At 41.3% G+C, this 14,884-nt stretch overlaps 1 protein-coding gene across 1 annotated transcript in view; it reads left to right on the top strand.

Moving 5' to 3' along the window:
- Positions 1–14,884, top strand: part of CNTN1 (contactin 1) — a 222,663-nt gene that overhangs the window by 130,629 nt on the left and 77,150 nt on the right. Inside the window, exon 6 of the mRNA XM_088457904.1 lies at positions 14,444–14,539. Within this exon, the coding sequence (XP_088314030.1) occupies positions 14,444–14,539 (96 nt within the window). The remainder of the gene's footprint in view (positions 1–14,443; positions 14,540–14,884) is intronic.

Consider the following 14,884-nt stretch of genomic DNA (forward strand, 5'->3'; position numbering starts at 1 on the left):
TCTGTTGGGCACCCACTATCATGCCCCGTTCGAACTCCGATAATTGACATCGCTTTCCCATGAGCAGCCTAGCCAGTGTTCATACTGACTCATGAGATGTCAGATTACAACTGGTGCAGGTCTGGGCTTTCCACCATTACCTTTACATACTGCTATCCCATGACTTTTGGCACTTCAGTGTATATCAACTGTTTTTCTACACAGAACAAGTGTAGAATAGTCTCCTTGTCAACTAAGCCAGCATTCTCTTTCACACATGTGGTGCTCGAGATTATCTAATTTATGTACAATGATGGCAACTTTTATTTGGCTCATTATCTTTTATTTGGTTTATTATCATCCTAATGGAGCTGGCCGTTTACAGTGGCCTCAGGTGAACAACTAAATGCACTGATTTCAATGACATACATGCAGATGCGTATAAGAGAGGAGGAAGCCCGTGTGCAGTCTCCATCTGAGACCTCCTCCTCTCTCTGCAGTGGCCGGCAGAGTACTGACTGCAGCACTGCAGCAGTAGACTCTGGGCACTACTCTGTGCCCATGGTCTACTACGCATGCGCAGGTCACTGGGAAAATGACGCAGCATTATGTGGCAGCCATTTTCCCTGTGATTTCCCTTCTGCGTATGCGCAAAACACCACAAAAATGGCTGCGGCGGCCATTTTCCAGGTGAATTTTACAGTCCTCCGGGGAGGTAAGTATTAAATATATGGGTGCAGAGTGTGTGGTGTGGACCCCCCTGGACCCATGTTCCTAGCACACCCTGCACCCATTACAGATATGCCCTTGGTTCACACACAAACACTAGAGTAGATTAACTAAAACACAGTTGATCAAAATTGCGACCTTAGAATATCTACCTCAGTGTTGCATAAGTCTCTCCTTGAATATGTCCGTGCTGACAGGGTGATTTTGCACTGACAGCTCGATCTTTAAAAGAGTAATCTTGAACTACAACAAAGACGACAAACGGCATTATTACATAGCCCATTACAACACCAATTTCTGCAACACAGTTCAGAGTTACAATATATGTCATTCATATTATTATTATTATCATTTATTTATATGGTGCCACAAATGTTCCGCAGCACCTTACACAGTACTTAAACATGTTGTAGACAAGCGACTTACAGAACAATACACTACAGGACCAAGAATGTAAGCTCTTACGAGCAGGGCCCTCTACCCTCTTGTGCTTCTCCCTACTTTAGTTTCATATACTTCTTACTCACCACTAGGGCACCTAACACTTGGTTGCTTATGCTCTGTTGCTTATCTGGGTGTTATGGTCGCTAATGTAGCAATATCTAATATCCATATTAGTCCCTTCCCCATTGGAGTTTACAGTCTAAAATTAATAACACACAAGTGTTCACACACAAACACTAGGGCCCTCATTCAGAGCCGTTTGCTATTTGCGGTCGTTCGTGCAAAAACAAGGGGTGGCTATTCAAATGATCCGTTCGCACATTGCAGTCTGTTCACACCTCTAAGTCTGAACGAGCGAGCAAAACATACGCTCGTTTATTTGATAAAAACGCCCCCTGGCCGCTCGCACCATACGTCATGTCCGCTATTTATTAGATTAATCGAGTACATCGTGCAGCGTATGAACTGCTCGCTATTCTTGTGGTTGGTTTTTTCAACCGCTATTTTGCGAGCAGTTCTGAGTTAAAAAAAAACAAGTGACGTGGTCAATGACGCTGCTGTATTAATTATGCACTCCCTTAAAACTCCCGTTTTGACCTTTAAGCACGCCTGCGTTCGAATTCCACTCCCCCGTTTTCAAGCACCTTCCCCTGTTACCACCCACATACGCCTCATTCTGTCACTCAAAATAGCAGGCACTCGCTATATAGCGTACAAACGATTTTCGGACGCACTGACTGGTTCGCACATGCGTACTAAAAACCGTACGCATGCGCAGATGTGCGAACATCGCTCGGAACGAGCGTACTGCCGCTAGCGAGCGGCTCTGAATGAGGGCCTAGGTTAGATTTACTAAGCCACAGTTTATCAAATCCACGACCATCAGCAGTTTTGATAAGCCACGCCTTAGAATATAGAAATGCAAAGCTTCACTGCTCCTAATTCAGCAGTGTTAGAGATCGCGGCGACTGCTGATTTTCGGAGCAATGTAGATTTTCTCCGGTAAATTTAGTTTCCACCGATTCAGTTCGCGGTGAGTTAGATATTAAATGACATATAAAGAAGCAAAGATACAGCGCTGTAAATAAATGTAGCACATTAATATTTATTATTTAAAATGCATATGCATTGAATTCATAAAATTGTCATCCAATCCACCATAAGTCTCTAGTCCATAAGTGCTTTTGGATCAAAATAAAAAGTCCCATATATTGGTGCTCAATTGCTGTGTATTCCAAGCAAAATAATTACCAAGTCCAATGTCCATATATGATTGGGGGGTCCTAATTAGCAGTGTTGGCAAACTTCCGCATAAATCCTGGTCCCCTGGTCAAAGGTATGGCAAATAGCCGGTACAGCCGATTTAGCACGTTCCTGGGGTCCTCCAATTGGCACTTTCAAGTAAAAGTACCTACTTTTACTTGAAAGTGCCAATTGGAGGACCCCAGGAATGTGCTAAATCGTACTTTTACTTGAAAGTGCCAATTGGAGGACCCCAGGAACGTGCTAAATCGGCTGTACCGGCTATTTGCCATAACCTTTGACCAGGGGACCAGGATTTATGCGGAAGTTTGCCAACACTGCTAATTAGGACCCCCCAATCATATATGGACATTGGACTTGGTAATTATTTTGCTTGGAATACACAGCAATTGAGCACCAATATATGGGACTTTTTATTTTGATCCAAAAGCACTTATGGACTAGAGACTTATGGTGGATTGGATGACAATTTTATGAATTCAATGCATATGCATTTTAAATAATAAATATTAATGTGCTACATTTATTTACAGCGCTGTATCTTTGTTTTTTTATATGCTTTCATAATTGAGGTCTGACAAACCTCTTTATACAGCTGCTGTTATTTTATTATATATATAACACTTGTTAGCGCTCCTTCAGAATTTTCTGTGGTTGGTGTTGTTTGTGGATATTATATTACCACTGCTGCTCTGCTGACAGTGAGAAATAGAACCCTAAGACAGCAGGATTTTGACAGGGTGATTTTGCTAGCAAATGAGACAAATGGCGTAATCACAAAGCCACATTTACCCTCCTCAACCTCCAGGAGTTTGGGAAAACCCTCAGGAATCTTAGTTATGCTGCCCATCCACTAGGCCAGGGGTCTTCAACCTTGGCCCTCCAGCTGCTGTGGAACTACACATATCAGCATGCACTGCCACTTTTTTGATATAATAGTATGCTAAAACTATGGCAGTGCCTGCTGGGATGTGTAGTTCCACAGCAGTTGGTGGGCCAAGGTTGAAGACCCTTGCACTAGGAGATTAAATTGAACGATTAAACGAAAACTATATTGTTCAATCGTTCATTAATCGTTTGCAAATTGTTCACTAAAATATCTAAAACGACCAGCGATGCGCACTCTCGCTGGTTGTTTTAGACATCTATCATCGTGCAAACATGCTGGACAACCTGACGATAACCTCAGGCTGAGCATGTTAGCAGATGATTGATGTTCCTACACTGAACGACTGCTCATTCAGTGTAGGCACATCACAGACTGGCAAACAACTGCACGATTACAATGTCGTAATCGTGCAGTCTTTTGCCTGTCTTCTAGTGGATGGGCAGCTTTAGGAAAGACAAGTGCAATGTCATGTGTGATTTTAATAATTAAGCTGTATTTCTGCACAAAATCTACTACTTTCATCACAAAATCCCATTCCAATACAAAATCTATGCAACACTGTACGGAATAAGAATATGTCTTTTATATTAGTCCCTGCCTCATTGGAGCTAACAGTCTAAAATTCATAACACACAAGCATTCACACCAAGGCCGTTTTAAGAGAGGAGGGGGCCCATGTGCAGTCTGTGTCCGGGACCCCTCCTCTCTCTCTGGCGGTAGGCAGCGCACTAAGAGCAGTGCCGCAGCAGTAGACTCTGGGCACTAGTCTGTGCCCAGAGTCTACTGCTCATTCGCAGGTCACCGGGAAAATCCATACGGATGCAGGGTGTGCGGTGTGGGGCCCCCTCCACACTCTGCAACCATTATAGATATGCCCCAGCAAACATGTCAGCTTGTGCTGTTAAGAGGAGGCGCAGGGGATAGCCAGCATGGTCATTTGTAAAGAAAGCACTTTGGGGTCAATCCTATTAGGTGCAAGTTGAACGAGTAGCTTTTACAGTGGCATGGAAATGCCAGCAACGGCACCACAACTAACCACCTTGCGGCCTGATCTTGTCCCAGACTGGTGAAATTCTGGATGCAGCCATAAGGGGCTGCTAACAAAAATTAACGACTGGTGCCTAATTGGATAGATTTGATTGAATTAATTAATTAAATAATTTGAGCAGCACTGATGTACTCCTTTTGTGTTTGCCAACTGTTGACGTGTTGCATCACAATGATTCTATATAGCAAATCACTGGTATTTGGGCAGGTAAGTATTATGGTGCATACACACGGTCAGATATAACAGGACAATATGAACGATAACTATATCAATCATATTGTTATCGTTCATATCGTCCTGTTTTTGGGCCCTTCCAAACCCCAAACGATGATCGATGCGCGGGCACAGATGGTCGATATTGACCATCGCCCGTGCATGCAGGCCTGGTTACTATAGGGACCCGCGATCGTCGATCGCAGGTCATTATTGTTGTTTAGGGGTTGGTGCATGTGCTGGATGTTCCATATCGAACATCCAGCACATGCAGGACGATCAGACAACGATATCTGATCATTGTGTGATCGCTCCGTGTGTACAGAGCTTTAGAATGTATGAGAAACATTAGACCTGTCTTTATTAGGAGATGCTTTAAGAATTATGTTGCAATTTATTGCAATGTTTAAGAATATTTCAAATATGTTGCAATTTGAAGTGATTGGCGACGCTCCCAGAAGTTAGTCACCATGGAAATGGTACAGTGCTTTCCAATTACAAGTAATAACCACGGCAAGCCATAAAATAGCATGTATAAACTACATTTCTATTAAAAATGTAGTAGCAGGCCTAAAGCTAATTTTACTTCATATAAGTGCTTTTCATCTTGGTCTTTTCTTATGGGGAAAAAAGCGTGAAAGGGTTAATTTAATGAAGCCTCCACTGTGAAGGTTTCCATTCACAATCTGCTGGAGTTACATATTTAACAATAATTTTCTGATCGCGCGGCCCATTTCTGCTAAGACTGCCTTTTTTTTGTAATTTTCTCCTTATAACTTGTGCATGTGTTGCCAAGTGTCATTGGCAATAAGCTTCTTTGCATAGATCCTTGCCAACAGTCTTAGGAGTTTGACAGTTTTTACCTTAATAATCTATTACCAGTGACTATGTTGTCTGATAAGCATCAAAGCTATTGGTGCAACTAAGAGATAACCTGTGCATGAAACTATGGCACCATGGTAGTTAAAGCATATTTCTTCTGTATTGCCAGCAGCCTCCTCATCTGGAGAATACAGAATTTCACCTGGGGAGAGATGTATTAAAGGTGTAGAGATCAGCATGATATATCAGCTCCAGCTTTGCTGCATACTGATGCGAAGCTGGTAGCTCTAATGGCAGAATGTATTCATCTATTGTAGTTCGAAGCGGGGGAGAGAAAACGTACCCCAACTGTGATGAAAGCCTGTCTAGCAATTTTATGACTAGACCCTCCTATAGGCGGGAGGGGGAAGCTTTAAGATGCTTAAAAAATCTTTCAATAACTTTATTCACAATGAACATCAACCGGCTGGCACAAATGATGGCCAGTGCAAGACATCTACACATAGTGACAGGTAAACTTGCCAATATGTAAAAAAAGATAAGCTTATTGTTTTGTATTAACATCTACATGATTTACATCGCCATACAACAGAATAGCTTTACTTTACGTTATTTACTTTCATTCATTTGTAGGATCGATGTGTCAAGTTGTGCAGGTTATAGCTAATGTGACACTTACCACCTCGTCTTACATGTTCTCAGATGGTTTCCCTGTGTTCTGGCTGGTTTTACAGCTCCCACTGCTACTCTGCCACCACTGACAACCAGTCTATGACTCAACCATGTCAGCAACAGCCTTAACCTAATTAAACAGATTTGTAAATCTCACCTTTATATTCATGCATTTATTTCTACAACACAAGGCACGCTGTCACCGTGCACATAAAAGTACAATTTAGATTTAATACAAATCTTTCTTTGCAGCTTTAGCTCTGTCTCTCATAGCTCATACAGTAGGTCAGGGACATATGTAATTTCATTGGATAGTAAATGAAGGGCAGGGAACAGTACTTATTATTCATTACAGATATAGTGTAATATCATGTACTACCAGGTGTTTTTACTGATTTTAATGCAGATTGCCTGTGTGATTCAAAAATTCAAGATGGCCACTGCTATGAACACTCAAACTTTGGTCTATAACTCCTTTTAGAGTCCTACAAAAATTTACTAAGGACCTTTTACGTTTATTACAAGAAAAGGTTCAAGTAAGGTTAATAGTTAACCCTGTTTATTCATTTCCACAGTCTCAGATGGTGACTCTAGTTTCCCACTTCTTTTCCTATCTTCCTCGCTATTTGATCCTCTCTTCTCTCCCCTTCTCTGCTCAAAAAGCACCAAAGATCGATAGTTTCAATTCATTCCTTTTAATAATTTTCTTTGAGTATTGTATCATATAGGGAGCTGATTTTCTGTTCTTTGTAAGCATGTTTTGTACTCACTTCCCCTCCCCTTCCCCGTATTTCTTTTTTCTATATCCTCCCTTTGCTCTCCCACTGTTGCTAATGTTTGAAAATTTAATTACCGTTTAGAAGTTATATCAGCATTATTGGTACAAAGAAAGGACGTTTCAATAAAGGTATGGTGGTCTATCAAGAAAAAGAGGAATCAGATGTCCTAAACCCAATCAAAATATCTGGGCAAGTATGGTTTAATTTATTGCAGAAGATTCCTCAGTCCCTATCAAAGATCATCAGAGATCATCCTTTCTAATATTCCCAAAGGGTGCAGACTACAGAATCCCATAGTCAACGAACTGATATTACAAGAAGGAATAAGGATACTTGATTCTTACTGGCATTAGGACCTGCTTTGGATGATGGCAGGTATCTTACCATTGAGTGATTCTCAAGAAATCGTGACGAAGAATTGTTGGGTACAAATCATAAGAAATCAAAAGTGATGATGGAGTCACTCCAGTGCCAGAACCACTAATGAATATCCCAACTTGGTCAGCTTACAATTCATTTATACAGTAAGTAAGCCAAGGAAATAAAGTAGAGTGTGTATATTATACCACTCATAAATACCAGTCAGTCAAGCAAGCACACACAACTCACATTCATGAAGAAGTTGGAGAACATAATGTCTGTTATATTCACAGAATCAAAAACAGTTGTCCCATTGGATGTTGGCCTCTATGAGCTTGTTTTACAACTAGCCATGGCTGAAAAAAAATACTTCTCAAAGAACTGGGTTCTTAGACCTGGTAAACTACATTTATTAATGACGATGCTCCAAGCTAATGCTTGTTTGCTTTTTGGATGGTACGGGCATTGCCACCTAAAAGTATAATGGGAAAGAGCATAAGGAGAGCAGTTCAAGCACGCATATCACTAAAGTTGGGTACACACTATACGATATATAATCTGATATATCGTCTGCAACTAATCAGAACGACCAACGTATAGTGTGTACCCTGAAAGCCACCCAATTTATCATACAGTAAATTGGGTGGTTGCATCTTCCCATCAGATGTGCTGCACATCTGATGGGATGATGCCACAGATGATGTAGTATAATTTACATTAGACATGCAATGATTTGTCACACTGTCATACAGCAACTCGTGCACTAAGCCGATGCGATATATCATTAAATCACATCACCTGGTCATCCAGGTGTTTACCCAGATTGAGGCTTCCCCTTTACATATGCAACATTGATGAATTTTGCAAACAGTTTGAAATTAAAGAAAGTTTGCAGCATGAGCTAGTGATGTTACTTCAACATTTCAAGTAAATTATTCTTGAGAAATAAAATCCACAAAGATGCTGTTAAAACTGTGGCAGATTTCAATTTGCTGTCAAAATAGGAACATTTAAGGCCAAACAATCTCAAGAAAAACCAACATTCAGAATGGCTCTTCATATGGTTGTCACAATGCTTTTGATTGCTAGATCTGTACAAACTGCAAACTGGGAGTTGCACATTGCATCGCTTCAAGAGTTTAATAAACTATGTTTAAATGTGCATGGTATCTAACAGACCTGAAAGCAAACTTCCAGACTTAAGGAACAAATACTTCAGAGAAAATTGGGTGGTTAACAAGACAAGAGTGTACTTTTGTGCCTTAGGTTCAGATGAAGCTCTTGTAAATGAGAATATGAAAGTACTTGGGACCTCATTTAGAGTCGGTCGTAAGCGGCCGCTCGGTCGTATCCAGCGATGTTCGCAAAACAGTGCATGCGTAAGTTTCACAATGCGCGTGCGCAAACTAGCTGTTGCGATCGGAAATTTCTCTCTCCTACAACTTGGCCAGGTCGTTAGTTTGAGTGACAGGATGAGACGTTTGTGGGTGGTAACAGGGGAAGGTGCTTGTGAACGGGGGAGTGGAGATCCGAACGCAGGCGTGCCTGACTATGCAAACGGCATTTTATGGGAGTGCATAATTAACAAAGTAGTGTCATGGCACATGTGACATGGGAGGTTTTTACTCTGACTTGATCGTAGTGCTTAAGAGAGGGTATGGTCAACCTTAAGCTCTACGACCTGCTCCGATGGTTCCCGATGGTCTCGATTAATCCTTATATGCCCAGAGATGACATGTATTGCGAACGAGAAGGGGGCGTGTTTTTAGTCTTACGGCCGCATCCTCCCCTCGCTCGTCCAGCTAACGATCTCATCTTAACGACGCAACTTGCGAGTGCTTCATTTGCATATCCGGCCCCTTTTCCCTTACGACCAAATGGCCGCAACAACCGACTCTGAATGAGGTCCTTGGTGCTTTGGTAAACATAACATAAATGAAACCATCTCTAACACAGCTCTTTTTAGCCTCTCCAGAGCTGACAAGGCTGTCTACAAAAGTTATGAAAATGGTAGCAATTATGAATGATCCAAACATCACATCTAACAGCATCCAATGCAAACCACCAAGAGACAGATATTGAAAGCATCTGAACCAGCACGACATCCTCTAATGCTGTGACATATGATAGAAAAACTCATCTAGAAAAGTTATTTTTGATGAAATGATTGAAAAGGACACAACAAGAATGACAGAAAAAAGATATGAAATGTACAACAACTACAAGACAGTTGCAAATTGTGGGTGGACAATGAAAAAATAAAACCTTAAGCTGTGTAACAAAATGCATGCAAAACTGCTAAAACAAAAGTATCATACACCATAGTGCATAAGAAGGCAGATTGTTCTTTGGAGCTGATTCAGAGCCGCTCGCTAGATGCGATCGCTCGCTCGCACGATGTGTATGCAAATTACGTAGGCAGTGCAATCGCACAGCAATGCATTAGCACGCCCAGTATTTCTTAGAGAGCGATCACATAGTGTATGCAGACACCCACCAACCTGTCTTAAGATGCCCACTTGTGCATGTCATGTCCAGGAAGTGTATGCGACCATCGGTACATCGGGTAACATCGGATGCGATCGCAATGCTTGAGGTTGACCATACCCTTCCGCAAGCACTACGAGCACTTCAGTGTGAAAACAAGCCATGTGACGTGTACTATGACGCTGTCTTTTAATTATTCACACCTCTAAAACGCCGTTGAGATGCTCAGGCACACCTGCGTTTGCACCTACACTCCCCCGTTGTTAATGGCCAGTCCCTGTTACCACCTACAAATGGCTTCCCCTGTCACTCACTCTGCTGGGCTGTCTATGTGCAGCGAGCGAACGCATTGTGAACTTTCGATAAGTTATGCACATGCACACTGCGATGCATGCGCACAATGCGAACACACTACATACACACTGCATACCATCGGCAGCTGGGAGCGTCTGCATCATTGCGAGCGGCTCTGAATGAGCTCCTTTATTCACACATTTGCTAATTGCATTGATTTATAGGAATGTTTCAGTAAGTATGAAGTTTCTTCAGTATCTCTGTCAATGCAAAGGAAAAAAGTAGGAAAAGCAACTAATGTTGAGTACAAAATCACAGACTCAACATATATTGAAAATCTTAACATGAGAGCCCTCCTATCTCATTCTACAACAAAAGACTAGCTAACAGCATGCCTCTCACAGAAAGCAATATTCCATGCACAGAAGATAAAAAGCCAGTTGGAGAAAGTAAGCTTAGTCATCCAATGGAAATAATGTTAGTGACCTTCAAAGCACACAAAAATAATGCTACACTGCCTTTATGCCTCATGTTATGGTGCTACTACACTCCACAATTTTTACATGACACAGATGTTTTTGTGCTTCCACTGTGGTGGCCATTATTTTCCCCATTTGGTAGCAAGTTTGTCACAGGTGTTGGAACAAATAGAATATTGGTAGATCTAAACTGCGTGTTCTAATGCTTAGATTCTGAAAGGGTAAAGGATAATCCTTCATGCTCTTTTGGGGTGAGATGTTACAAATTGCTTTGCTAAGAAAGGAAAACTATCTGGAAAGCCTTCAAGACATCAGGAAAGGAAATCCTTAATGTTTTGGGAAGACTTGGTTGCCTTGAAGAATTTAAAAAGGATTATGGACAATTGCTAGAGAGATTCATTTGTCAGGTCTACTTACCTGGAACAAAGATTTCAGACAGTGGTCAGCTCCGTTGGTGGACGTTCATTAAAAAAAGAGACGCAAAGCAAAAATATTCATTCCTAACACCATACATCCTTTGGTCTCATTAACAGATGATGAAGTGTTGAGGCGCTGATCATCAGCACCCACATCTGTCAGAGCCATCTCCATTTGGGTGGGAGATGGCTGAACACCAGTACGCTCCTGTTCTGTGCACAAAATCCATCATGCAACTAGTAAGATGCTCTTGTATTAATGGATGTTGTGCTGTGCATTGCAAATGCCAAACTCAGGGCTCAATGTACTAAGCCTTGGATAGAGATAAGTGGATGAAGGTAAAGTACCAGATAACCAGCTCATACCTGTCATTTTTCAAACACAGCCTGTGACATGGCAGTAAGGAGCTGATTGGCTGGTACTTTTTCTCCGTTCACTTTATCACTTTATCTTCATCCAAGGCTTAGTAATAGACCCCTCAATCTCTGAGATGCACAGAACGGTGTAAGTCTAGTGATAAATAGCTCTGCAGGAACAAAGATGTTGAAGATGATGAAAATGGGTTTTAGGACTCTGATAATGAATTCTAAAACCTTAAATGTTTTATTTAAATGTATGTGGATAAAGTAATTTTAATAAATAGCATAATTCATGGTGAAAGTTGTAAATGACTTCATGTTTCCAATTTCATGAACTTATAATTGAGGAGTAATGATAAAATTATCAATATATGAGGCTATCTAGTAAGGGATATTTAAGAATAGCTATCCACTTTTTTAACTTTTAGCACATTTGTTTATAGGACCACTCTGAATGGAGTTATAGACTAAAGTATGAGTGACTGTCCTTAAGCAGTGGCCATCTTGAGTTTGACATCACACGGGCAATCATGATAGTACACTATGGCCTACTTTTGAAAAAGCATTTCAGGGAGATTGTGAAAGCAGCACCTATGAGCGCGGCGGTAAAGTGGACATGTACTGCAATATCTGAGAGGCGTGGCATAAATTGATTTACATCCAAATGTAAACAAGACCCAAAGCAATTAGTAAGATCTATTTGTTCATGAAAACACACTGATACTTTTCAGAAAATATATGTAGCCATAGGGATCATTGTGCCTTATAACCAATGCAGGGAAATTATACTAATGATCCCATTTGAATGTATACATCTGTTTTTTTTATATAACAGCTACATAATGGGGGTAAGGTGCAATCAGGGAGATTGCTAAAATTTTCAGAGAGACAGGGAGATTGTTACTATTTCAGGGAGTCTACCTGACAGTGAGGGAGAGTTGGCAAGTATGCACTATGGGCGTAATTCAGATTTGGGAATAGAGTAAAAAGGAACAAGTAACTGCATCTTGGTAAAACCATGCTGCACTGCAGGTGGGGCAGATGTAACATGTGCAGAGAGATTTAGATGTGGGAGGGGTGTGTCCAAACTGATATCTAAATTACATTGTAATCGTAAAGCTCTCCAGCATTTGTGGGCTACATGCAACAGCAGCCAGTATTTACCCCACATGCAAAATAATGTCTGTATTTGCACCACTTGCATTGCAACATGGTTTGTCTGGGTACAGAGTTACTTGCTCTATCTTACTCTATTCTCAAATCTGAATCAGGCCCTATATTAGTTATGTATTCACAGTACTCATTCCTTCAATCAAAATCCCACAAACTAGGCTGTTGTAACACTATCAGGTCTTTGTGGGAATTTCGTAAACAGGTGCAGATTTAGGGCCCCATTTAACACATAGATATAATCCTTTTAGCACTCACTAAAGGGGTCTCGCTTTCATTATTTAACAAACGGCTGTAAACTTAGCATTCTTCTGTTTATCACTGTACCGCTAACGCCATCTATAGATAGTGAGAATGATATGGTCCCCATTACCGGCAATGGGGAACCAGCAACAGCCTTTCTGGCTTCAGCCAAGCCTTCCAGGCATTGCCGCTGGGTGAAAGTGTTATGCGCAGACTGGCCACCGTGTATGCTATAGGCTGCCAGCAACAGAGTGGAAGATGCAGACGAGAAGTGGGACGCCGGAAGGGGTAAGTATTTGTTAGTATCACTGCGATACTAAATTAAATATGCCACTGGTAAGATCCTTGTTAATTGGGGCCCCTAGTGATAAGGTAGTTAAAGTAGGTAATAAGGTATTAAAAGTGTAGCTATGTACAAGTAATGGTTGGTGTAGTAATGAGGGGAAGACCATTTGTCTGTTTTATGGATTTAAATGAGGTAGCTATATTTATATCTCCAACAATTTACATTGCAGCACAGGCATTAGTTACTTGGCACAGGTATTTGTATTGTCTCTTGTCATTGGTCTGCAATCATGTCTTTTACCTTTGCCTCAGTGGTCACACCAACTTTCCCTCTGGCACTGGGCGCCGGTACACTCATCTTTGTTGTTAGCCACACTTGCTAAGCTAACATGTGCATCCTGAATGTAGGTCGACATTTACAGTGTCGTCTTTCATAATGTCAACATTGATAAAGTGTAGACAGGAAACATGTCGACATTCTCAGAATGTCGCCACATTAGGGTTAGGTTGCAGGATGGGAGGGTTAGGTTTGGGCACTAGGGCGAGTTAGGGGTTAGGCTGTGGGGGGCAGGTTATGGTTAGGCACAACAGGGAGGGTTAGGACTAGGGTTTAAGGTCAAGGATAAGGGAAGAATACATACCGGAATGCTGGGGGATCAGTGGCTTGCCCTGTAAGTGACGGTCACATGACCGCTGGGACATGGCAGCCCCACTGGAGCTGTCAGGAGCAGGTAAGTACTCCCAGGAACGATATGTCTTCATTCTAACGTCGACTTTTCATAAGTGTCTACATGATGAATGTCAACATGATCAGTGTCGGCTTTATGGCAATGTCGGCCGTATGAATGTCGACATATCATACCACACCCAGTGCAGAGTCACTCCTCAAATGTATCTCTCTCAGCGCTCACCCATACTTATACTGGTCGATTTCCTGATACACATATTTTGAATCTGGATTGGCCACATCCTTGTGAGGTCAGTCACGCACTATGGAGGGGACACGGCCTCTCCGTCACAAAATCATTATTACCATTCACTGCCACACACACTAGTGGAAATTACATTAGGCATCCGTTCAGTCCTGGTCTGCTGTGCATACGTGTCAAATGGTGGCCAGATCCGGACAATGAAGTCCTGATCATAATGATGGGACAGAGCTCTCAAATTGGGACAGTCTTATTGAAATCAGGATGTTGGCAGGTATGCCATAGTAAGGTTACTAAATAATGTTCGTAAAAGAATTATCCATGAAAACACGTTTTATTTTTAACAGTAGCCAGCAGCATAGTACTGTACCCTCAGGTTTTGCAGCTGTCGCTAAATCACTTAAAAGACTCTGTGCTCAGCCAATGCGCTAAATGAAATGGTGGGTCAGTGTAATAGCGTGACTGTAACTGAGACATAGTATATTTTTAGCTCAGCATTGGACAAGGTCAGTATTGAGATGTATTTAGTATTTTGTGTATCATTTATTTCCCATTTATATATTACATTTCTTTTAAACTTAGATCTTGATCCTTTCCCTGCGGAAGAGCGCCCTGAAGTGAAAGTGAAGGAAGGAACTGGAGTAATGCTGATATGTGACCCACCTCCACACTTCCCAGGTGATAAGGCCTAAATTATAAGTTGACATTTATTTGTCTTTACCTCTGATTAAATGGCTGCTGTAGATCACTACTAACTAAATATATGGGAATTTGCATAAGCAATGAAAATAAAAACTAGCATCACTCATTTATTTTGTGTACATTCACTAACATGCTACTGAATGGCCTAGTTAATTTAGATACCTATGACAAGATTAATGAAATCATGACACATAAATGAATTCACCACTTGTATCTGCAAAACACAGATAAGATACACTTTTGGGGGCAGAACATTTTACATTAGGTAGAAGGTGTCATTTATTGATCTGAATTAACAAATGGGCACATTAGAGATAAACA

This window comes from Taudactylus pleione, unplaced genomic scaffold (genome assembly GCF_031769625.1).
Source record: "Taudactylus pleione unplaced genomic scaffold, aTauple2 ptg000041l, whole genome shotgun sequence".
Lineage (NCBI taxonomy): Eukaryota > Metazoa > Chordata > Amphibia > Anura > Myobatrachidae > Taudactylus > Taudactylus pleione.